General features: G+C 36.6%; 1 protein-coding gene across 3 annotated transcripts in view; it reads right to left on the bottom strand.

Annotated features, from left to right (window-relative positions):
• Positions 1–24,341, bottom strand: part of LOC136877374 (luciferin 4-monooxygenase) — a 128,440-nt gene that overhangs the window by 5,339 nt on the left and 98,760 nt on the right. The window contains exons 6-7 of one of the 3 annotated variants that reach the window (XM_067151369.2): positions 13,838–14,065; positions 2,674–2,784 (exon numbers count right to left, since the gene is read on the bottom strand). In XM_067151369.2, the coding sequence (XP_067007470.2) occupies positions 2,674–2,784; positions 13,838–14,065 (339 nt within the window). Of the gene's footprint in view, positions 1–2,618; positions 2,785–13,837; positions 14,066–24,341 lie in introns of all 3 variants that reach the window. The other 2 variants (XM_067151360.2, XM_067151388.2) reach the window with 2 other exon arrangements.

The following is a 24,341-nucleotide window of genomic DNA, read 5'->3' as shown; positions in this document are numbered from 1 at the left end:
TTGAAGTTTCTGAACTGGGTCGTTTTCGATGTATTTTTGTTTTACCTGTAGTAAGAAGTGTGAACATTCTCTTCTAGAGGACACTACTGAAGAACTACAATGGTGCACCCTAGTGCGAAGTGAAAGAACTGTTTTTTTTTGGAGAAATTTTTATTTCAAAAGTTTGTTCCTTGTTAAATTTCTTTCTGTTATTGTTTAAGTTGGCTGTATAACCCTTTCTTTCCCCTTGTTTTGAATTTAGCCAATCCCGAATTTCTTTAATTAATTTATAACCAATCAGGTGTATCTTCTCCAACTTGAATATCTTGCTTAACCCTAGCCAATAAAGTTTTTGTGGGCGGGTGTTCTCATTCCTGAAACGCCTCGAACTTTCCGCGAGAGTATATAAACTGCTGATTTTCGGGTCTCTGCGCCACTTCTGTACCAGTTTTCAAAGTGTAAAGTACATAGCAGGGGGCGGGAAGCGCCTCTTTCTTCGGGCAGCAGTTCAACAACAAGGTAATGGCCGTTTAATAACTTCTTTTCTTGCTAGCTCAGCAGTTTAACTCTCGGGGCGGGTCCGAAGTTTTTCCACCATGTAACTTTTCCCTAAAGTGTAAAGACTCTTTGTATCTATTCTCTTTTAAGCTACATATTGGGATAGAGAGTGCTTAACCCTCTCGAGCTCCCACTCATATTGTTTTGAGGTGAACTTATTTTTCACAACCAATTCTTCCTTAACGTAATGTAAATCGTTTCTTTCTAAAGTCACCTCTTTAGTATGGGATTAGCCCTTGCATTAGCGGCCTAGAGCCAGATTAGGTTTTAAACAAAAGGTATTAGGAGTGCAGATCGCCTCCTCTCAAATTGTTATTTTGGAGGTCATGTAATTAACCTTTTTTTCACTTGATAGACCTCAGTAGGTTGGGTATTTTACCCCGGTGTCTATGTCCTTAGAGGACAACTTGAAGGTGGAGTTTGGTGTGGCCTTTGATAGGCTTAAAGTTGAGAGCGAGTGGCTCTTTTTTGAAAATTGAGTGTGTATGCCTCGATGAGGCTTTTCTGTCTAATTTAGAACAAGTGCTCCTGGGCATGAATGGGGTTTTCTGCCCCTCTGTTAAATCTTGTTTTGGGGTAAAGTTGGGCTAGTTGCCCAAGAATTGTGAGTCCGGGGCTCGAAGCCCAAATCCTGTTAATACTGTAATTGTTCTTTGTTGCTTTGCTACTCTGTACCTGCCATGCTTGTTATTTCTTGATTTTGAAAAGAAAATATAACCTTGTTAAATTTTAAATTAACTTTAATTTCGTAGCCCGAGACCTGTTCACCCCCGCACCTTCTTTCACCTCTGCTGTTCCACAGATACCTCGGAACAATTATTATTATTATTATTATTATTATTATTATTATTATTATTATTATTATTATTATTATTATTATTATTATTATTATTATTATTATTATTATTATTATTATTCTATAGACTCACATGAAATAATAATATCATCAGCAAATAATAATAATAATAATAATAATAATAATAATAATAATAATAATAATAATAATAATAATAATAATAATAATAATAATAATAATAATAATAAATGCTTCATGTAGAATGCAGTGAATTGTACTTTGGAAACAGACATTTTATTGTCATAAGTACATTCACAAGTCGCTTGAGACATTCGTGTAGAATGCAATAATTACTAGAGATATTTCCAAGTGAACTGTGCTTCATCTCATCTCATCTCACTTCATCTCAGGGAGATAGTGGGTTCAAACCCCACTGTTGGCAATCCTGAAGATCATTTTCCATGGTTTCCCATTTTCACACCAGGCAAATGCTGAAGCTGTACCTTAATTAAGACCATGGTTGCTTCCTTCCCACTCCCTAGTTCATCCCTGTCCCATCGTCGCTATAAGAGCTATCTGTGTCAGTGTGATGTAAAGCAATTTGCAAAAAACCCACCTTCATCTTACAAGGTGTTTTTGGTAGGTCGCCACAGACATTCAGTTACATTACAAATTATAGAAAATTTAGGAATCATTCTAAAGTGAAGTTATTACATCAGACACTAAATTCCTATGTTCCTATATGTTCCTCAAGGGAGGAAAAAATAAAAATCTAATGCCATGAACCATATTTTGGCAGATTCTAAGCCAGAATACTTACGCAGGAACAACCACAAAGGAAATTATCTCAATTACCTTTTCTAATTTTCCTAATATATTTAACTGAAGGTTCTACACTAATGACATGATTTTGTTTGTCTAATTGAGTACTCCAACGAAACCATTCCGCCATGAGTTGAGTCGAGAAGATAAGAACATGGTGGATATAGTACACACACACACACACACATGCTCAGAAATAAAAGAAATATTAGTACACTACCTTACCCAAAAAGAATCTGGAACTGGGAAAGGATGATGATGATGATGATGATGATGATGATGATGATGATGATGATGATGATGATGATAATGATGATGACGATGATGAGTGTAGCTTCAAAATTATACAACTATATACAGAATGTTCAGGCGTACAGCTGTTGAAATGCTTAAAACTATGCATTCTTTATATGGGGAAGTGTGTTTCACAGATTTGATATGGTCAAGACAAACAAGTACTGACTTTCTACAAGATGTATTAGATGGTCAGCAGTGATAGTGGTTCCTGGCCTGCGTACCACATATGCTCGTGGGTGCTCTTGATCAGTTGGATGAGGTACGCCAATGACTGCTGCTTCCAGTACATCAGGGTGTGATATCAGGATGGATTCCAGTTCTACAGGAGATACCTAAAACCAAAACAACATGTAATTTTACAATAATATTTTTGGTAATTTTATCCAAACATTGACGGAAATTGCATCTGGTCCATCTTTGAGTGGACTGAGCTTTCAGAAGCAAAAATAATTCAACTAGGGGAAGTAAAACTGGGAAGTAAAACTGGCCTCCATTAGTGTAGCTTAGTGAATCGCATGAACTTACAACTAGTTCCTGTTCCAATTTCCTGATAGATTTCCCCTCCAGATACCACTTTCTGCAGGAGAGAATTTTTAATATCTTATTTAAATTCAAAAGAACCTTACTATTCTTCGTTTCACAGCCACAGAACATCACCTGGCATGAAGCCATAAATCTGATGGGTATATGACACCAATTAGAAAAGTGCATAAGGAGCCACTGGAGAGAGAGAAAGAGAGAGAGAGAGAGAGAGAGAGAGAGAGAGAGAGAGAGCAAAATAGAAATGATAGCAACAGTTGGAAACTTTTTCCTTAACAGTACCTGTCACTCTGTAGGAAAGGTATGAGGGCAGGATTCTTATGCCTCTTAATGAACAATATCAGTAAAGTAAAACAACAGATAATAATATGACATTGCCATGATTTATACTTAGCAAAACATATGTCTTGAAGTCCAGCTCCCTGACTAAATGGTCAGCATACTGGCTTTTGGTTCAGAGGGCTCTATGTTCAATTCCTAGATGGGTCAGGGATTTTAACTTCATATGATTAGTTGCTATAGCTTGGGAATGGGATATCTGTATTCACCTTAATATATTTTGTGGAAAGACACAAGCTAGATTTCCCATCAGGAAGTTGAAAAAATTAGAAACAAGATTTCCACTTCTGGAGGAACACATCGATCTGAGCTTCAAAATCAAATCAAAAATCAAAATCTCTTTATTTGCAAATGAGGTGTCTACCTCGGTGGCAAATGGTACACTAAAATACATTATTGTCAAGCACTAAATTTTAAATTAACAGGAGACGAAGAAAATTTTCCTAGAATACAATATTATACAATTTACGCTAATAATTTTTTCTATTAAACACACACATCATCCTTAATAAATTTATATTGTTTACAAAATTCTACTTATAATATCTTACAAACATAGTCAACTCATATACAGTACGGTATGTGAAACTACTTCTAATAATACTATACAACTGGTATAAGATTAAAATTAACATTGAATTTATTTACATATTTATATTTTACCCATTTTGGAACCTAAGTAGCATAACGACCTCCTGCGTCTTAACCAGAGCCCCTTTTGCCACCACTTTTCAGAGTTCCTGAAGGGCCTTCACAGCTACCGTAGCGGTCCCAGGGCCCTCGAAGTCCCCACTGTACTTCACCCCTACAGGCAGTCCCCTACTTGGGCTGTCCAAACACCTTAGACCAGGGGATGGAATTAATTTAATCACACACATTTATTATTTACAATATCCTGCACTGGTCGAATGCCCTCTAACATTTAATTTATTATCTCTGTTGTTGTTTATTCTCTTCTTGAATATCTGTACAGATTTTGGAAAAGGATCAAACACTACCCCTGGTAAACTGTTCCACTCCTTCACGCCCTTCCCAATGAAAGAAAATTTACCCCAATCGCTTCTGCTAAAATTCCTTCTAATTTTGTACTTGTGGTCAGTTCTACCAATATAATTATTTTCCAACCGAAGCCTCTCACGGATATCTCCCCATGCTTCTTCTCCTGTATAGGCTCTATATAATCCTATAAGTCTAGTTTTCTCCCTTCTCTTACTTAAAGTTTCCCACCCAAGTTCCTTTAACATTTCTGATACACTACTCTTTCTCCTGAAATCCCCTGTTACAAACCTTGCTGCTTTCCTCTGCACACCATCTAGTTCTTTTATTAGGTATTCTTGGTGAGGATCCCAAACACTGTTTGCATATTCCAATAATGGACGAACCATACTTAAGTAACTTTTTTCTTTTAATTCTTTGTTGCATCCTTTAAGTAGCCTCATTATGACATGTAACGATCTGTATGCTTTCCCAACAACGTCATCAACATGACCCTTCCAGTGCAAATTACTTTCAAATCTCACACCTAAGTATTTGCACTTGCCATCTTTTGGGATAACTACCTCATCCAAAGTATATTCAAATTCAGTTTTAAAGCTCCTGTTTGTAAATGTTGTAACAGTTGATTTGCCTCCATTAATCTTCATATTATTTTCTTCAACCCATTCCTGGATACTGTCAAGGTCCCTTTGTAATTCTGAACAATCCTCAATGTTATTTATTTCCCTATAAACAATTATGTCATCTGCATACAATCTTATTTTCGATATTATATTGTTCCCTAAGTCATTTGCGTATATTAAGAAAAGTAACGGACCGATTATACTACCCTGTGCAATTCCCTTCCAGACTTTCTCTTCCTGTGATATATTATTTCCTACTTTGACTTTCTGAACCCTTGAATTTAGAAATGTTCTTATCCAACGTATAACCCTTACGTCCAATCCTATTCCCTCCAATTTCTTTAATAATATTCCATGTTCCACTCTATCAAAGGCTTTGGAAAGATCTATGGCTATGCAATCTAACTGGCCTCCTGAATCTAACTGATCTGATATGTCCTGCTGAAATCCCACCAGTTGTGCCTCGCAAGAAAATTTCTTTCTAAATCCGTACTGGCTCCTCATGAACCAATTTTTATCATCACATATCCCTCTGATGTACTTTGCTATTAAACTCTCCAGTATTTTACAAACTATACTGGTCAGGCTGATTGGTCTGTAGTTCTCTGGTTTCCTTTTATCACCCTTTCCTTTATAAATTGGTATTATTATAGATTCCTTCCATTCCTTTGGTATCACACTATTATTTATGACATAGTCAAAGAGAAATTTTAAATAAGGCACTATATACCACCCCATTGTCTTTAATACCTCCCCAGTAATTTGATCACTTCCTGCTGCTTTTCCTTGCTGAAGCAAAAAAAAGTGAATACCAGGTGTCCACTTCCATCATGGAATGGTTAGTGCTATTAGCTACCACCCACGGGGGCTCAGATTTGATTCCTAGCATTGCCAGAAATTTAAGATTGGCAGGAGGGTTGGTACGTAATTAAAACGGTACATGCAGCTCACCTCCGTTAGGAGGAGTATGCCTGAGAAGAGCTGCCCCACCTGGGATGAAGGCATAAATTTACATTTTTACATTACCAGGTTAATTCCTAGGGGCATAGAGATAACTACTTGATCCCATGGAAAGTGGAAGCCTTTATCTTTCACTCTTCCAAGCCCTTCATGGCCTCTTTGAAGCAGGTACTTGCTTTGTTGTGAGATGAGTACCAACTGTATTACCTATATATATAAAATAAGAGTTTTGTCTGTACATTGTTCAGAATTTAAAAAGAATGGTTTTTCTGTATCAGTCATGTCCACAGTAACAAGGAAATGCACTTCTTTACTTTCCGTGATTTCTATCGGTATGCATGTACGTATGTACACGCATCCCTAGAAAACGGCTGAAGAGAATTTAATGAAAATCTGTAAGTTATGCAAAGTCGGGGAATAAGTCGCTATAATCTAGGTCAAAGATAATTTTATTCATGTTGAGAAAAATGGTAGTTTAGGGGAAAGCCTAAAATTTAATTTTCAAATATTTTATGTTATTAGTTGTCCTATCTTAATGAAAACTGGTATGCAAAGTCGGGGAATAAGTAGCTACAATCTAAGCTATAAATAATTTTATTCACGCTGAATGAAATGGTAGTTTAGGGAAGGCCTAAAATTTAATTCTTAAATATTTATGTTATTAGTGGTCCTATCTTAATGAAAATCGGTATGCAAAGTCGGGTAATAAGTCGCTACAATCTAAGCTATAAATAATTTTATTCATGCCGAGTGAAATGGTAGTTTAGGGAAGTCCTAAAATTTCATTCTTAAATATTTATGTTATTAGTGGTCCTATTTATAAATACTACATAAGTTATATAGTATTAAATTTCAAATCATTTATGTCTTTTACATTTTTATCATACCGGCTATGATAACAGGGATATGAATGAATTTGGATTTTTGTTGCTTAAGTCCATATCAGCACCGAGTCACGAGAAAATGGGTGAACAGATTTTAATGGTAATCGGTATGTAAAGTCGGGGAATAAGGAACTACAGTCTATGCTGTAAATAATTTTATAAGATGCCCTAATATCACAGATTTGAAAGAAAATGAAATATGTAGGCCTACAAAATAGAAAGTTCATAAAATTGATCAACAATAACATTACATTGACCATTGTTTGTTGTGATGTGCTTTGTGCCTTCTGTTGTTACTCATCTCCAACAGATGGGATTACTGCTGCGTACTGAGTTTTTTAAATTTGCTTTACGTCGCACCAACACAGATAGGTCTTATGGTGACGATAGTATAAGAGAGGGCTAGGAGTGGGAAGGAAGTGGCTGTGGCCTTACTTAAGGTACAGCCCCAGCATTTGCCTGGTGTGAATCCACTACCTCCTGGATCAAGCTCACAGCTGTGCGCCCCTAACCGCACGGCGAACTCACTGGTTGTACCGAGTATAACAGCCTGCCTAAATACTGGCGAGAAGTAGCTGGGGAGTTAGATACCTTTCTTCTTGAGCATGCCATTCCTCTGGTTCATAAATTTTTTGATACTACTGGTACGTAACACACTGGTTCATTATAGCATTCAAGCTTTTCAATCCCTAATCTGAAGCACTGATTAGAATGAGCAGTGTGCATATTTAACGGAATAGTGGCAGAGGAGTGGACAAGATGAGTGTTCATAATATAGGCAATTAAAAACTGCATAAAATTGTTAGTATAGTTAACGAAGGTTCAATAACAGTAACACAAGTCAAGTAATACTGAATCAATACAATTAGCCAGATCTCAAAAGGTTTTTAAAAATGATTTTAAATAGGATGTTCAACAGATGAGTTTTATCAATAAATTTAAAAGACAATGTTAACACTAAGATTTTAGACAGATGTGTTTTAACTTCAAGATATAATTTTTTACTGTATAAGATTTGTAAAATATTATAAGATTTGTTGCTCATGCTTACAAAGCATATTTTAATTCAATAGAATATGTTCACTGTCTTATCAAACTTTGGGTAAATGATAATTGGCTGATGATGCTCACAAAAAGGAGCAAAACATGTACCATATTAACCATTTAATAAAGATGTAATTCCTCATTAGCTTATTATGTATTGATAAGGTGGTTTTTAATAAAATTGTAAGAATTTGTATCACAATACTACAGTGCCGATCTAACAGTCCAAAGATCCAGTGCTAGAATAATCACCTGGAAGTTTGTAAGAAAGTTCTGTGACAGCACGAAACCTTCAAGCAATTTGTGCATTTTCTCCCTCAGGTGCACGTTCTTTTTCAAGAAAGACAAGGTAAACATTACTGTCAACAACTTCCTTGCTCACAAATGCCATTTCATATGTATCATCTTCAACACTGCCAATAAAATATCTAACCCTCTTTCTTGTTGGAAATTTTATGATGATGAAATTTTTTACTTTTTAACTCTGCACGCTCTTTTTCCTCCTCCTTGTCTGCTCCATCATTTTAATTTGCCTCATGCTCCTGTACATCACAGTTAGGTAATGTGGAGGTAGAAGGTGTGGTAAATTTTATGTCAAATTATTAAGTAAATTAGTGAGTAAATCATCCTTAATGTTGACAGTGCACTTCTTTACCACTTGGAACTCATGAAACTCAGATTTGTTTGGGAATCATTCATAATTTAAATGTTTTGTGTAGCACTATTGTTAAAATTAGGTGTTTTGTACTATTTTTTTACAAATCTATATACAGTATATAAAATAAGAGTTTTGCCTGTACATTAATCAGAATTTAAAAAGAATGGTATTTCTGTGTTGGTTGTGCCCACAGCAAGAAGGAAATGTGATTTTTAATTTTCCGTCATGTCTGTCTGTCTGTCTGTCTGTCTGTCTGTCTGTCTGTCTGTCTGTCTGTCTGTCTGTCTGTCTGTCTGTCTGTCTGTCTGTCTGTACACACATCACAAGAAAATGGCTGAACGGAATTTAATGAAAATTGGTATGTAAAGTCGAAGAATAAGGCACTAAAATCTAGGCTATAAATAATTTTAGTCACACTGGGTGAAATGGTAGTCTAGAGGAAGGCATAAAATTTAATTCTCAAATATCTATGTTATTAGTGGTCTTATTGATAAATACTACATAACAATAGTTATAGGCAATATAATTTGCTATAATTTATGTCTTATCCAGTTTTACTGTACCAGCTATGATAACAGTGATAATCATGCATTTAAGGTTTTATTGCTTAGTCCATAACAACACCAAGCCAAGAGAAAATCACTGAACAGAACTTAATGTAAATGGTTATATAATGTCCTGAAATAAGCCACGATAGTCTGGGCTATAAACAATTTTATTTACGCTGAGTGAAGTGGAAGACCTAACATTTAATTCTCAAATATCTATGTTATTAGTGGTCCTATCGACGACAAATACAATGCAACAAAAGTTATATAGGACACAATTTCCAATCATTTATGTCTTATACAGTTTTACTGTACTGGCTATGATAACAGAGATATTCATAATTTAGTAGTTTGTTGCTTAGTCCATGTCAATGCCAAGCATTGCTGACATGTAAATACTGCCTTCAATCATGTGGTGGTGTTTTCGTGATTGTCTTAAGGAGATAAACCATGTGGTCATCAGCCCTTATCAGTGAGGAAAGATGGCTAATAAAATGAGAAAAAATCTGTGAAGGAACATCATGAAAGGAGAAGGAAGGACTCCCTTTACATTGGATGCCCCAACATCACAGAGCCAGAAGGAAATGTACAATATTGAAAGCCCATAAAATTGATAAAAATTAACATTCCATTGACTATTGTTTGTTGTGATGTGCTTTGCCTCTTCTGCTGCCATTCACCTTCAGTAGATGGCATTACTGCCTGAATATTGGCAGGAATTAGCTGGGGAGTTAGATAACTTTCTTTTTTAGCATGACATTCCTCTGGTTCACACAACATGTTTGATAACTACTGGTACATGATACACTGGTCCATCATAGTATTCTAGCTGTATGATCCCTGCTATAAGGCACTGATAGGAATGATGAATATGAATAAAACAGCAGAGCAATGTTCACTGCTGACTGTGGCCAGAAAATTCCAACTCTGGAACATGGTATAGTTAGAACATCAGCATAGTACTGTCAACAAATTAATTTAAAAACCATCTAATCAATACTTTATTTTTGCCTTGGGCAAAATTAAAAATACATTAGAACATACAGAATACGTTTTGACCACTTAGTGGTCATCTTCAGCTGTATAAAGATAGCTAAGATGAAAACATTTGAACAGTAAGCACATTAAACCTTAAAACTATGTCTCATGGGATCCTAAAAACTATTGCTCTAGGTGCTCTAAAAGAAGGGCGGGAGGGGGGTGGTTGGGGGAGGGGGGTAAGGTAATATGTGTGGATGATACTTAAATTACAATTCACATCTACAATTGTGATTAAAAAACTTATTAACTAATATACATATTTAAAATATTTAAAAGCATCTGTGGTGATACACTTTTCATAATAACACTAGGTGGCATGAATAAAAAAGTCAATGTTTGTAACAGTCTTCAAGCATTTGTGAGAAGGATACTTAAATTAAAATTCATGTCTACATGATATTAAAAAACTTATTTACTAATAAACACATTTGAAAAATATCTTGAAGCGTCTATGGTGAGGCACTTTTAAAAAACACTTGGTCTTGAATAAAAAGTCTATGAAGAGTATATTCCATCTTCGAGTATTTCTTGTTTGTATTTTGTATTGAGTATCTTTCTTAAATGTTACTCTTTAGGTTATGGTAAAAGGCCGTGTTGACTGTTTGACTTGCGAATACTGCTCTGTAGATTGTGGTAAAAAGGATGTGTTGTTTGTTGATTTGCAAAAGTTTATGGTAGCTAGGTCATGCACAAAGACAATCCCCAAGGCAGTGTGGAATGAACATCTTTCCAGATAAGATCATGAGGCAAGTTGCTCTAATCAGAAGACCACCATTTTACATAACAGAGAAGCTACCATAGCACTTTTGCAAATCAACAATCAACACATCCTTTTTACCACAATCTACAGAGCAGTATTCGCAAGTCAAACAGTCAACACGGCCTTTTACCGTAACCTGAAGAGTAACATTTAAGCAAGATACTCAGTACAAAATACAAACAACAAATACTCGAAGACTGGAATATACTGTTCATAGACTTTTTATTCAAGACCAAGTGTTTTTAAAAAGTGCCTCACCATAGACGCTTCAAGATATTTTTCAAATGCGTTTATTAGTAAATAAGTTTTTTAACATCATGTAGACGCAAATTTTAATTTAAGTATCCTTCTCACAAATGCCTGAAGACTGTTACAAACATTGACTTTTATATTCATGCCACCTAGAGTTATTACGAAAAGTGCATATGTGCATTTGTGAGAAGGATACTTAAATTAAAATTTGCGTCTACATGATGTTAAAAAACTTATTTACTAATAAACGCATTTGAAAAATATCTTGAAGCGTCTATGGTGAGGCACTTTTTAAATATTTTAAATATGTGTATTAGTTAATAAGTTTTTAAACACAATTGTAGATGTGAATTGTAATTTAAGTATCATCCACACATATTACCTTACCCACCAACCTCCCCCAACCCCCCCCCCCCCCTCCCTCTCCCTTCTTTTAGAACACCTAGAGCAATAGTTTTTAGGATCCCATGGGACATAGTTTTAAGGTTTAATGTGCTTACTGTCCAAATGTTTTCATCTAAGCTATCTTTATACAGCTGAAGATGACCACTAAGTGGTCGAAACATGTTCTGTGTGTGCTAATGTATTTTTAATTTTGCCCAAGGCAAAAATAAAGTATCGGTTAGGTGGTTTTTAAATTCATTTGTTGATTGTACTCATCGATACGGTCATGAAGTGGACGGCTTGCAGTACAAACATAGTACTGTTCGTGAAAAGTGAGAAACTGTGCCATTTTTCATTTGATTGAGCATTGCTTTTAAACACAACATTCCAGTTGGTTAATATTTTATTCTGACAAAAATACTGACATCATTGTAATGACCTATGTTGATTTCAGTTTAATATTTGTCAGTGTCTGTTACAGGAAGATGGCTGGGTGGATTTTAATGAAACTTGGTATTTCAGTTTAGAATAAGGTCGAGTATGATCTTAGCTATAAGTTGTTAAACATTTCTGTAGGAGGGGTTGATACAGAAGGGGCCTAAAGTATAAAACTCAATGGGGATAAATTTTTGTTCTACTTTTTTTCAGTACAGCCAAAAATAAGGGAAATGTTAGTGGCAGTCAAGTGAAATTTTTAAGTCCAAGAGCTGGTAACCAACTCTATAGGCTGTAAAGAGATTTGCTATGGAGATCATTATCGCATCATTTTAAAGGTTTTGTACATCTATTGGTATTCCTTGAATATTATCCCAATTTTTGGCAAATCAAGATCAGCAAAATAAAAAAAAGAGGAGAAAAAATGTAAGTACAAACATGAAGTGCCACAGAGATCAAGGAAGGAAATACACTATGACAAACCACTGACAGAGAGCGGCATGCACACTAATGTGTTGCAAAATATGGGAGAAATATGAAGGGCGGACAAAAGTGCAATCCTGCACATCTAAGTGTTTGTCTCATCAATGACGAATACTACAGCTAGTTAAGACTGTAATAAAAGATGATACACTTTTATAAATACTTTAACAAATTTTTAAAACTCAAAATAGTGATCGGATTCACATGTTTGTAGATTGACTCAATTCTGAAGTTACTGGTCGGATTCAACTTACCTTGTGTGATGAAACCAACCAGCAATTTAAATTACATAATAGATGAAACTATGAAAAAAATGTAAATTAATTTGTGGATCTAACATCATCAGAGTTAAATAATAAACATTTCAAATTTACATTGCAGTTTAATGCCAATGAATGGAATATTTTTTTAATTGGATTTATCCCATTTTATGGTACTGTATATGTTACACAGCTAGGTATGGAAATTATTACAATAAGAAGGTCATAGGGACTAGGTTTGGAGATATGGAATGGAACTTTAAGTACATAAATAATGTAAGTTTCTGGCCAATTGAATTGTTTATATGACACTCCCCATATGATAAGTCATGGATGAACACTTTCAGTGAAGCTAAGTTGTCTTGCAGTCTCTGAAGTGACGTGATCCTCTGTCAAAAATGTCTCATTGACAAAGAAGAGCAAGTCAACAACTGTATCACTTTCAGAGGGCTTGGATAATTGGTTTGTGAGTTATACCTTTGGACTGTAGAAGCATGTGTTGGCTGACATGTGTAACAGCAGTGGTCAAATGAAGACACACCTACTTGTAGACCTTGCACAAGATGAACCCAACAGATAACAGTTCAGGTGAAATACCACATTACTGGGGAGAGAGGCCTACAGTAGGCATTATGGTCTGGGAATACCGTGAAAATGAAATGGGTGAATGTGGAATGAAAAATGACTGGGTGATTGTGTGTTGAGAAGGTACTTAATACAATCCCTGATGGCAAAAATGATATATTTCAACATAATGGCCCACAATGCACATGTCTCCAAGGCAATGACATCATATTATTTCTATACCTTACCAGGTGTTCAGACCTAACTCTTGTTGAACTCGTGTGGGATATGATCTGTAGACAACTGAACAACTTCTCTCTTCACTCTGACTGATCCTGTCAATGCTGAAAATATAAGTTGAAATTCTGCAGAAGTGATCCAAGGCCTTACTGACCTACTTTGAAGAATTCAGCAATGTATTGCAGCTCAAAGAAGTTACACTTTGTACTGACATTTTTTCTAAACATGAGCACAGAGAAACCATCAAGTGTTATTGTTACATCATAGCCAACCCTATCCACATGCTCAATTGCAACTTTACAATCCCACCCCTTCATGTTGTTACAGTTTCCATTTTGAATTGCGTATAATATATTGAATTTCTCCATACATACATGATCACCTCGATATTTAATGATGTCCTTGATTCTTCCAATAACAAAGATGTTCCCATCATCATCCACATAACCAATATCTCCTGTATGTGTCCAGCCATCAGTCTGAAACAAGGTTGCTGTAGCTTCAGGGTTGTCAAGATATCCTGGGCTAGCTAATGGACCCTTTACTACAAATTCACCTGGCTTATTTCGGTCCAAAGCAAGCCCAGTGTCTATATCTACCACCTGTAACAGACAGAATTATTGAAAAAGAGGAGTGGAGATTGACCAAGATTCCATCTACATGAGTTCATTAATGTCTTTGCACCCAAGAAAAGCCAAATGTATAGATCTATCATATCTATCTAAGTAAGTTTTCATTTCTTAGCATGAAAGAAGGAGTAAGGATTACATTTCTCCTTAGCCAAGAGATGCGAGTGGTGATATGGTGACATGGTGGATAGAGAATTGTGATTGGGAAGGGTGTGTTAGTTGAGCAGGTAGGCCAGGTAGTCGGCCTATTGGCTAATGAATGCTTGATGTTGTGAAGTTTCTAGCAGTTTGAATGCATTTTTCCTGGTGTAAAAGAGGCTGTATACTTCTACATTTTTAAAACAATGAATGTATTAATGAATGACTGAAAGAGAGAAGTGGATGATGAGATATGTGGTATGATGACAGATGATTGAAAGGTAGGTATAGGTAGATAAATAAGGTGAATGAGTTAGTGATGGGTGACTGAATAAGAGGGTTAACTGGTTGTAGGGTTCTTGGTTTTTTGGTTTAGGTCTTCATGTCTATTATTGGAATAAATATTCTATGACAATTTGTATGTAGAGAAGTGAGATTTAGAGTGAGGAAGGATGAATATCTTCAATTTAGAGCACCGGGCTGAGTGGCTCAGGTGGTAGAGCACTGGCCTCTTGAGCTCAAGTTGGTGAATTCAACCTCAGCTCAGTCTGGTAATATTTATTTGAAGGTGCTCAAATACACCAAAAAAATCAGTTAGTGGAATATTAAACCAATAACATTATTATTATTGGTATTTTGAATCTGCCAGTAGGTATAAAATGTCTTTGGGTGTGGCGAACCCATTGTAACAATAGCCTATATGGATAAAGCAGATATGGTGCCTTGGAAAAGGTTAGGGTGTCCACTGATAAAAGCAATGCGCAGCTCTTTGGGTGCTGGGCGAGCTGTGAGAAGTGGTCAACCAGCACCAAACTACATCAAGATTGAGGCAGTAAATGTCCTGACACTGACGGGAAAGACAGAAGAACTGGTTGACTTCATGAGAGAAAAAGATATAGCCATACTTGGACTGTGTGAGACCAAGAAGAGCGGTACAGGAGAGATTCCTCTGAAAGAAGGATACAGGTTGTGTTACAGCGGAGGACCTGAAGCAAAAAATGGAGTGGGCATCATACTTAGGAAAGAAATCCAAGAATATGTGGAATGTACAAAATGCGTCAGCAATAGGATGATGGTGATGAGACTCCAGACTGAAAATGGCATGAAAGATCTATTTCAGTTGTATGCCCCACAAATGGGTTGCATAGTTGAGCACCTAGAGGACTTTTTAGAGGAAGTGGAGAGACAGATGGAAGATAAGGAAGTGCTAATGATGGGAGATCTAAATGCACAAGTTGGAATGGAAAGACAAGGAAAGGAAGATATTGTAGGGCCCTTTGGATATGGAAATGTAAATCCAGAAGGTGAGTTGTTAGTGGAATTTTGCATGAAGAACCAAATGATTGTTGGAAACACCTGGTTTAGGAAGAAGAACAGTCAGAAGATTACAAGGTATGGTTGGGGAGATAGACAACAAAGACTGTGATTGATTATATAATCATAGAGAAAGAACACTGGAAGAACCTTTTAGATGTTACAGCCATGCCTGAAGAAGCCATTGGTGGAGATCATAGAGTTGTGATAGGAAAATTGAAAGTGCGAAAGATTGAGAGACCCCCATTAAGAAAAGAGAAAAGAATTAAGGTATGGAAGTTGTAGGAGAAAAGCATACAAGAAGAATTTCAAAGGGAAATAATATCATTGGTATCCAGGACGGACATGTTAGACATGTGGGGAAAGTATGTGGAGGAAAGGGAACCAGGGTAGAGTGTTATCCAGGAATTACGTTGAGGCAAATGTTGAAGAAAGCAGAAGAGAGGGAGGAGGGAAAGGAGAAGGTGGTAGTGTTTCACGTTGGTACCAACAACTTAAGGCAAGCAGATATAAGTACCAACATAGTTGGAGATGTGTGGGATCTGGTAAATGCAGCACGGGTGAATTTTAAGAAAGCAGAGATTGTTATCAGTGGAATACTGTGTATGAGGGATACTGACTGGAGGGTGATCAGGGATTTAAATGAGGCTATGGAGTAGGTATGTGGGAAACTGGGAGTGAAATTTCTAGATCCAAATCGGTGGGTAGGAGATAGGGATCTGCGCTCATATGTCCTTCACTTAAACCGCAGTGGTACGTGTAAGTTAGGAAATTTCTTTGGAAGGTTAATAGCGGGGTCATTCAGGGAAACAGGGTGGCCTAGGGAGTGGTGATAAGGGAACAGGGAACTGGGAATCAAGTAGGGATGACATAAAAATATTAGTGTTAAACTGTAGAAGTATTTTAAAGAAAGGAATAGAATTAAGTAATTTAATAGATATATATTTACCAGATATTGTAATAGGAGTTGAATCATGGCTGAGAAATGATATAATGGATGCAGAAATTTTCTCACGGACTAGAGTGTGTATCGTAGAGATAGGAATGGTGGGAGGGGGAGTATTCATTCTGGTGAAAGAAGAATTTGTAAGCTATGAAAAAGTTAAAGATGACACACATGAAATTCTAGGTATGAGGCTCATTTCTGAGGATAATAGGCAACTTGATATTTTTGGAGTGTACAGACCGGGAAAGGGTAGCACTGGCATGGATTCAGAATTATTTGATAAGATTATCAGCTATGTGGGAAACGACATGGAAAGAAATGTGATTATAGCGGGAGATCTCAATTTACCAGATGTCAGTTGGGAAGGAAATGCAAACAACAGGAAGCATGACCAATAAATGGCAAATAAGAATGTGATGGAACCACCTAGAGGGAAAAATATCCTGGATGTGGTGCTGGTAAAACCAGATGAGCTCTCTAGAGAAACAGAAGTAATAGATCGTATTAGTGATCATGAAGCTGTTCTTGTCGTAATTAAAAATACATGTAATAGAAAGGAAGGTCTTAAAAGTAGGACTATTGGTCAGTACCGTATGGCTGATAAAGCAGGCATAAGGCAGTTTCTAAAAAGGAATTATGATTGGTGGAAAATGGTAAATAAAAATGTAAACAGACTCTGGGATGGGTTTAAAGCAATTGTTGAGGAATGTGAAAACAGCTTTGTACCTTTAAAGGTGGTAAGGAATGGTAAAGACCCACCTTATTATAATAGAGAAATAAAGAGACTAAGAAGGAGGTGCAGACTGGAAAGAAATAGAATTGGCTGTGGAAATAAGGAGAAATTGAAGGAATTTACTAGGATATTGAATCTAGCAAAGAAGGCAGCTAAGGACAACATGATGGCAAGCATAATTGGCAGTCATACAAATTTTAGTGAAAAATGGGAGTGTATGTATAGGTATTTTAAGGCAGAAACAGATTACAAGAAGGACATTCCAGGAATAATTAATGAACAAGGGGAGTGTGTATGTGAGGATCTTCAAAAGGCAGAAGTATTCAGTCAGCAGTATGTAAAGATTGTTGGTTACAACAATAATGTCCAGATGGTGGAGGAGACTAATGCTAAAGAAGTATTCAAATTTACATATGATAACAATGATATTTACAATAAGATACTAAAAGTTGAAAACTAGAAAAGCAGCTGGAATTGATAAGATTTCTAGGGATATACTATAGACAAATGAGTTGGGATATAGTACCATATCTGAAGTACTTATTTGATTATTGTTTGCATGAAGGAGCTATACCAAATGAATGAAATTAAATGTCATATGGCTTTTAGTGCCGGGATATCCCAGGACGGGTTCGGCTCGCCAGGTGCAGGTCTTTCTATTTGACTCCTGTAGACGACCTGCGCATCGTGATGAGGATGAAATGATGATGAAGAAGGTACATCCAGTATTACATCCAGCCCCCGTGCCGTTGGAATTTACCAATTAAGGTTAAAATCACCGACCCGGCCGGGAATCAAACCGGGGACCCTCTGAACCGAAGGCCAGTACACTGACCGTTCAGCCAACAAGTCGGACACCAAATGAATGGAGAGTTGCTATAGTAGCCCCTGTATATAAAGGAAAGGTTGATAGACATAAAGCTGAAAATTATAGGCCAGTAACTTTGACATGCGTTGTATGCTTTGGGAAGGCATTCTTTCTGATTATATTAGACATGTTTGCGAAATTAATAACTGGTTCGACAGAAGGCAGTTCGGTTTTAGGAAAAGCTTATTCCACTGAAGCTCAACTTGTAGGATTCCAGCAAGATATAGCGGATATCTTGGATTTAGGAGGTCAAATGGACTGTATCGCGATTGACCTGTCTAAAGCCTTTGATAGGGTGGATCATGGGAGACTACTGGCAAAAATGAGTGTAATTGGACTATACAAAAGAGTGACTGAATGGATTGTCATATTTCTAGAAAACAGATCTTAGATAATTTGAATAGGCGAAGCTTTATCTGATGCTGTAATAATTAAGAGGGGAATTCCTCATGGCAGTATTATTGGACCTTTATGTTTTCCTATATATATATAAATGATATGAGTAAACAAGTGAAATCAGAGTTAAGGCTGTTTGTAGGTGATATTATTCTGTATAGAGTAATAAATAAATTACAAGATTGTGAGCAACTGCAAAATGACCTCGATAATGTTGTGAGATGGACAGCAGGCAACGGTATGTTGATAAACGGGGTTAAAAGTCAGGTTGCGAGTTTCACAATAGGAAAAGTCGTCTAAGTTTTAATTACTGTATTTATGGGGTGAAAGTTCCTGTTGGGGATCATTGTAAGTCTCTAGGTGTTAATATAACGAAAGATCTTCATTCAGGTAATCACATAAATGGGATTGAAAATAAAGGGTACAGATCTTTGCACATGGTTATGAGGGTTTTTAGGGGTTGTAGTAAGGATGTAAGGAAGGGGGCATATAAATCTCTGGTAAGAATCCAACTGGAATATGATTCCAGTGTATGGGACCCTCACCAGGATTACCTGATTCAAGAACCGGAAAAAAAACCAAAGAAAAGCAGCTCGATTTGTTCTGGGTGATTTCCGACAAAAGAGTAGCGTTACAAAAATGTTGCAAAGTTTAGGCTGCGGAGAATTCAGAGAAAGAAGACGAGCTGCTCAACTAAGTGGTATGTTACATGTTATAATTCTCATATTTTGGTCCGTATTGAATTGTACAGTAAAGTCAAAGAAATATTAATGTTTATTTATTCCACCTATTCAATACATAAAAAGTGATTTTAATTAAGAATAAAATCTGTGAATAAAATTATAGGGACATGTTTTGCCCTTTATTTAAGGGCATCTTCAGCTTTAATCTCAAATGAAAGATAATAAATCAGGATCCTGATTGTTCTTTAAAAAAAACACAATTAAAAAATCAACCACAATTAAGAACAATCAGGATGCTGATTTATTATGTTTCAGATTAAGATTAAGGCTGAAGATGCCCTTAAATAAAGGGTGAAACATGTCACTATAATTTTATTCACAGATTTTAATTCTTAATTAAAATCACTTTTTATGTATTGAATAGGTGGAATAAATAAACATTAAAATTTCTTTGACTTTAAGTGGTATGTTCCGAGCTGTCAGCAGAGAGATGGCGTGGAATGGCATTAGTAGACGAATAGGTTTGAGTGGCGTATTTAAAAGTTGGAAGGATCACAGTATGAAGATGAAGTTGGAATTAAAGAGGACAAACTGGGGCAAATATTCATTTATAGGAAGGGGAGTTATGGATTGGAATAACTTACCAAGGGAGATGTTCAATAAATTTCCAATTTCTTTGAAATCATTCAGGAAAAGGCTAGGAAAACAACAGATAGGGAATCTGCCACCTGGGCGACTGCCCTAAATGCAGATCGTGATTGATTGATTGATTGATTGATTGATTGATTGATTGATTGATTGATTGATTGATTGATTGATTGATTGATTGATTGATTGATTGATTGAAGATGAATGGAAAGATTTCAGGAAGCACTGGTTGGATGTGCATAAAAACTGTGTGGTAGAACATCAGGAAATGTGAAAGACAAGGAGACACATTGGAGGAATGATAGGGTAAAGATTAAAGTGAAGGAAAAGGAAATGGCATGGATAAACATCTAAGACATAAGATAGCAGAAGAAAATATGTGGAGGCAAAGAATTGGGCCAAGAAAGTAGTGGAGGAAGAAAAGAGGAAAAGCTGGGCCTTATTCACACAAGAAATGATTGTATCGTATATTAAGAAAAAGAAAAAAAAGGGAAAAAGAAGAGAGAGAGAGAGGGGGAGAGAGAGACCAAGTAAACACCAAATTTGTGAAGGTTGAAGGCGGCATAATATTAACAAAGCCTGAAGAAATAAGAAATTTTTTTTTGCAAGTTGCTTTACGTCGCACCGACACACCGTCTTATGGTGACGATTGGACAGGAAAGGGCTAGGAGTGGGAAGGAAGCATCTGTGGCCTTAATTAAGGTACAACCCCAGCATTTGCCTGGTGTGAAAATGGGGAAACCACGGAAAACCAACTTCAGGGCTGCCGAGAGTGGGGTTCGAACCCATTATCTCCCGAATACTGGATACTGGCCGCACTTAAGCGACTGCAGCTATCGAGCTCCGTCAAATAAGAAATAGATGGAGAGAGTATTTTCAGAAGTTGCTGAACATGAAAACTAATGACAGTCATTCAACGGACCACCAGGAAAGGCAACTAGTAGATGAAGAAATGGATAAAGAAATTGTCTGTCTATATTGGTCCCTCAATCCAGAGGATCATGATCTCTGAAGGTATTTCTTTGTACCCATTTCCATCCTCCACGGTCTTCTGCTATACGGGTAGATTGTATGAACGATGTCTTTGTTGCATGTTTTATTTTTTATGCCATCTGTCCAATGTATAGGTGGTAGCCCATGCTCCCTCTTTCCAGACACATTTCCCAAGATTATGTGCTTTTCAAGGTTTCCTTCTCCACGATGCATAATATGACCAAAGAATTGGAGAATCCTCTGACATTTTGCCGATAACCTGGTACTGATATTCAGCTCTTTGAGGATGGATTCGTTGGTTCAAACTGCTGTCGAAGAAATGCAAAGAATTCTTCTCCAGCACCACATCTCAAATGAGTTGATCTTATTCAAATCTGAAGCTTGTAAAGTCCACCTTTCAGCACCATAGAGGAAGATAGAGAATACCAGTGTCTGTACTAGTCTTATCTTTGGCTTTACAGAAATGGAGCGATCCTTCCAAATATGAGATACGTGAGACATGATGTTCTTGGCTATGGCAATCCTTCTCCTGATCTCTATTTCACAGCTGTTGTTGCTAGTTATAATGGCACCCAAGTACAACATTTCTGAAACCATTTCCATTTCGCTGAAGGCACTGAGTTTGTTCAGCTTGCCAGGCCTATCAACTACCATAATTTTTGTCTTTTGCATGTTGATCTGCAAACCCAAACTGATGCTCTCAGTTCTGACACGGTCTAAAAGGTCTGTCATTTCTGCCTCATCCATGGCAATAAATACAGTGTCATCTGCATATCAAAGATTCGATATCTTTCTGCCACCAATAGGAAAACCACCAATCCATCCAACCAGTGCAGTTCTCATGATGTACTTGCCATAAACATTAAAAAGCTGGGGTGACAATATACAGCCTTGGCGAACGCCCCTTTGCGTCTTGAAGATTTCAGACATCTTGCCATTTATCCTGACAACTGCTGTGTTAGAATCATATGGATTCTTTATCAACCAGGTAAGATGATTTTGAACTCCCATTTCTTGCCAAAGTTTCTTCCATTGAACACAGTCAAAGGCTTTCCTACAGTCTAGAAATCAAATGATCATAGGAAGCTCGAATTCTCTGCTCTTTTCGATTAGTTGTTGGATGTTCAACTGCTGTTCTCTTGTGCCTTTTCCTTTGATGAAACCTGCTTGTTCAGGGGAAATCTGTGAACTAATATAATTTTGGAGTCTGTCTTTCAAGATACACAACATGATCTTGCTAGCATGTGAGATTAATGATATAGTCCTATAGTTATCACATTTCATTGTTGAGCCCTTTTTATGCAAGGGGATGAAGATGGATGTTGTTGGAAGTGTGGTTTTCTCATAAAAATAAAATGTCATGTGTATATAGTTTTAAGGAATACAACATTGAGGTTATGTGTCGGTAACTCAGATAATTGAGTGGAGTGGTTTATCTTCAGTTGTTTTATTCTTTGAACGTTTGAATTTCTTCGTGTGTGTGGAAGTCAGTTGTAGCATGGCCGACATGATGCGTCGCTCTAGCTAGCTCCTAGATGTCTATTGATCCAGTCAGGGTTACCAAAGGAATTCTGGGGAGATGCGGTAATGACGGCAGTGTACTTAAGAAATAGGTGCCTATCCTCAGCAATAAATTTTCAGATTCCGTATGAACTGTGGTTCAATAGGAAGTTGGATCAGGAAGAAATAGGTAGATTGAAAGTATTTGGATGTCAGGCATGGGCTGTGAGAGCAGACAGCAGAAAGTTAGATCCCAGAGCAGAGTCATGCGTTATAATAGGTATTGCAGTACGTAAAGGTTGGACGGTAGAACATCTAGATGTAACTAGTGCTTACTTAAACAGTGAAATCAGTTGTACTGTATACATGTAACAACCAGAATTGTTCGTAGAAAAGGATGTCCAGTAAATTGAAGAAAAGCATCTATGGACTACCTAATTCGAGTAAAGACTGGAATGCTTGTGTTGATGCTATAATTAGAAGACTAGATTTTAAGAAATGTGTCAAGGAACCATGTGTGTATGTAAAGAAGTGTTGTATTATTGGCTAGTAGGTTGACGACATTATTGCAATAGGTGACAAAGAGGTTGTTAAGTTGATTAAAATAAGGTTGGCAGATGAGTTAGAGATTAAAGATCTAGGGAAAGCAACAAACTTACTGTCAATAAAAATAGAACAGACAAAAGAAGGGGTTATGTTGAGTCGAAGTTTATACATTGACAAATTACTTGCTGATTTTTCCATGAGTGACTGTAAACTGAGTAAGACTATTTTACCAAGTGGGTATTCAGAAGCTGAAAATGATGAGCAGGAATTTGATTGTATCATTTATCACAGTGCAGTAGGAGGTTTGCTATATTTGTCAAATAATACTAGACCTGACATTGCATTTGTGGTAAGTAAAGTTAGTCAAAATTGTCGAAAACCTAAGATTAAAGATTGGAAAGAAGTGAAGCATATCATGAGATATCTAAATGGTACTAGAGATCTAAAGTTGTGTTTCAAAAATTGTAACGAGTCAGTACAAGTGTTCTGTGATGCAGATTGGGGAGGAAATACTAAGTCTAGAAGATCAGAGAGTAGGTATGTTACCACAGTGGCAGAGGGAGCAGTATCATGGTATAGTAAGAAACAGATTTGTATTGCTAGATCTACCATGGATGCTGAATACATGGCAATGGCAGAGGTATCTCAAGAAGTAACTTGGATGAAAGATTTGCTATCAGAGCTACGGCTGGAAAGCTTTATGGATATACCTTGTAAAGTTTTTGCTGACAATGCAGCAGCAATTAAATTGAGTAAAAACGATATTGTGAGTGAAAGGTCAAAACATATTGACATCATGTACCATGTATGTAGAGAGCTAGTAGAGTTTGTATATGTAGCATCAGAGAGAAATGCTGCAGACTTGTTCACAAAGAATTTATCTGGCAACAAGCTTAAGAGTATGTATAAGCTTATAGGTTTGCGATGAGAGGACAATTGATTGAAGTGTAGTATTTTATTTTTTTGAGAAAAGGGGGGAGTGTTGAAAGTGTGGTTTTCTCATAAAAATAAAATGTCATGTGTATATAGTTTTAAGAAATACAACATTGAGGTTATGTGTCGGCAACTCAGATAATTGAGTGAAGTGGTTTATCTTCACTTGTTTTATTCTTTGAACGTTTGAATTTATTCATGTGTGTGAAAGTCAGTTGTAGTTAACAGCTCGTAATAAATGGATTTGTGTTATGAAGTTGGTGTTTCAATGGTATAATTCGATTACCTAAACCGGTGTAACGAGCAGAAATGAAGATATATCAACAGATATAACCCAGTCAGATGGCCATTTGCCATTTTTCCATATTTTATTGCAAATGTCTGTGATAATTTGAGTACCAATAACGCTCGTCTCTTTCAGTAGTTCAGCTGTTATGTTGTCAGAACCTGGTGCTTTATGCGGTCGCAATGATGTGATTGCGCTTTTTGTTTCCTGAAGTAAGAAGTCTGGTTCTTGTTCAAAATCTCACCATTCAATCATCTCTTCTTTA

The sequence above is a fragment of the Anabrus simplex genome, chromosome 1 (assembly GCF_040414725.1).
Source record: "Anabrus simplex isolate iqAnaSimp1 chromosome 1, ASM4041472v1, whole genome shotgun sequence".
Classification (NCBI taxonomy): domain Eukaryota; kingdom Metazoa; phylum Arthropoda; class Insecta; order Orthoptera; family Tettigoniidae; genus Anabrus; species Anabrus simplex.
The sequence above is the reverse complement of the archived record's forward strand: the minus strand, read 5'-3'. Positions and strand labels throughout refer to the sequence as shown.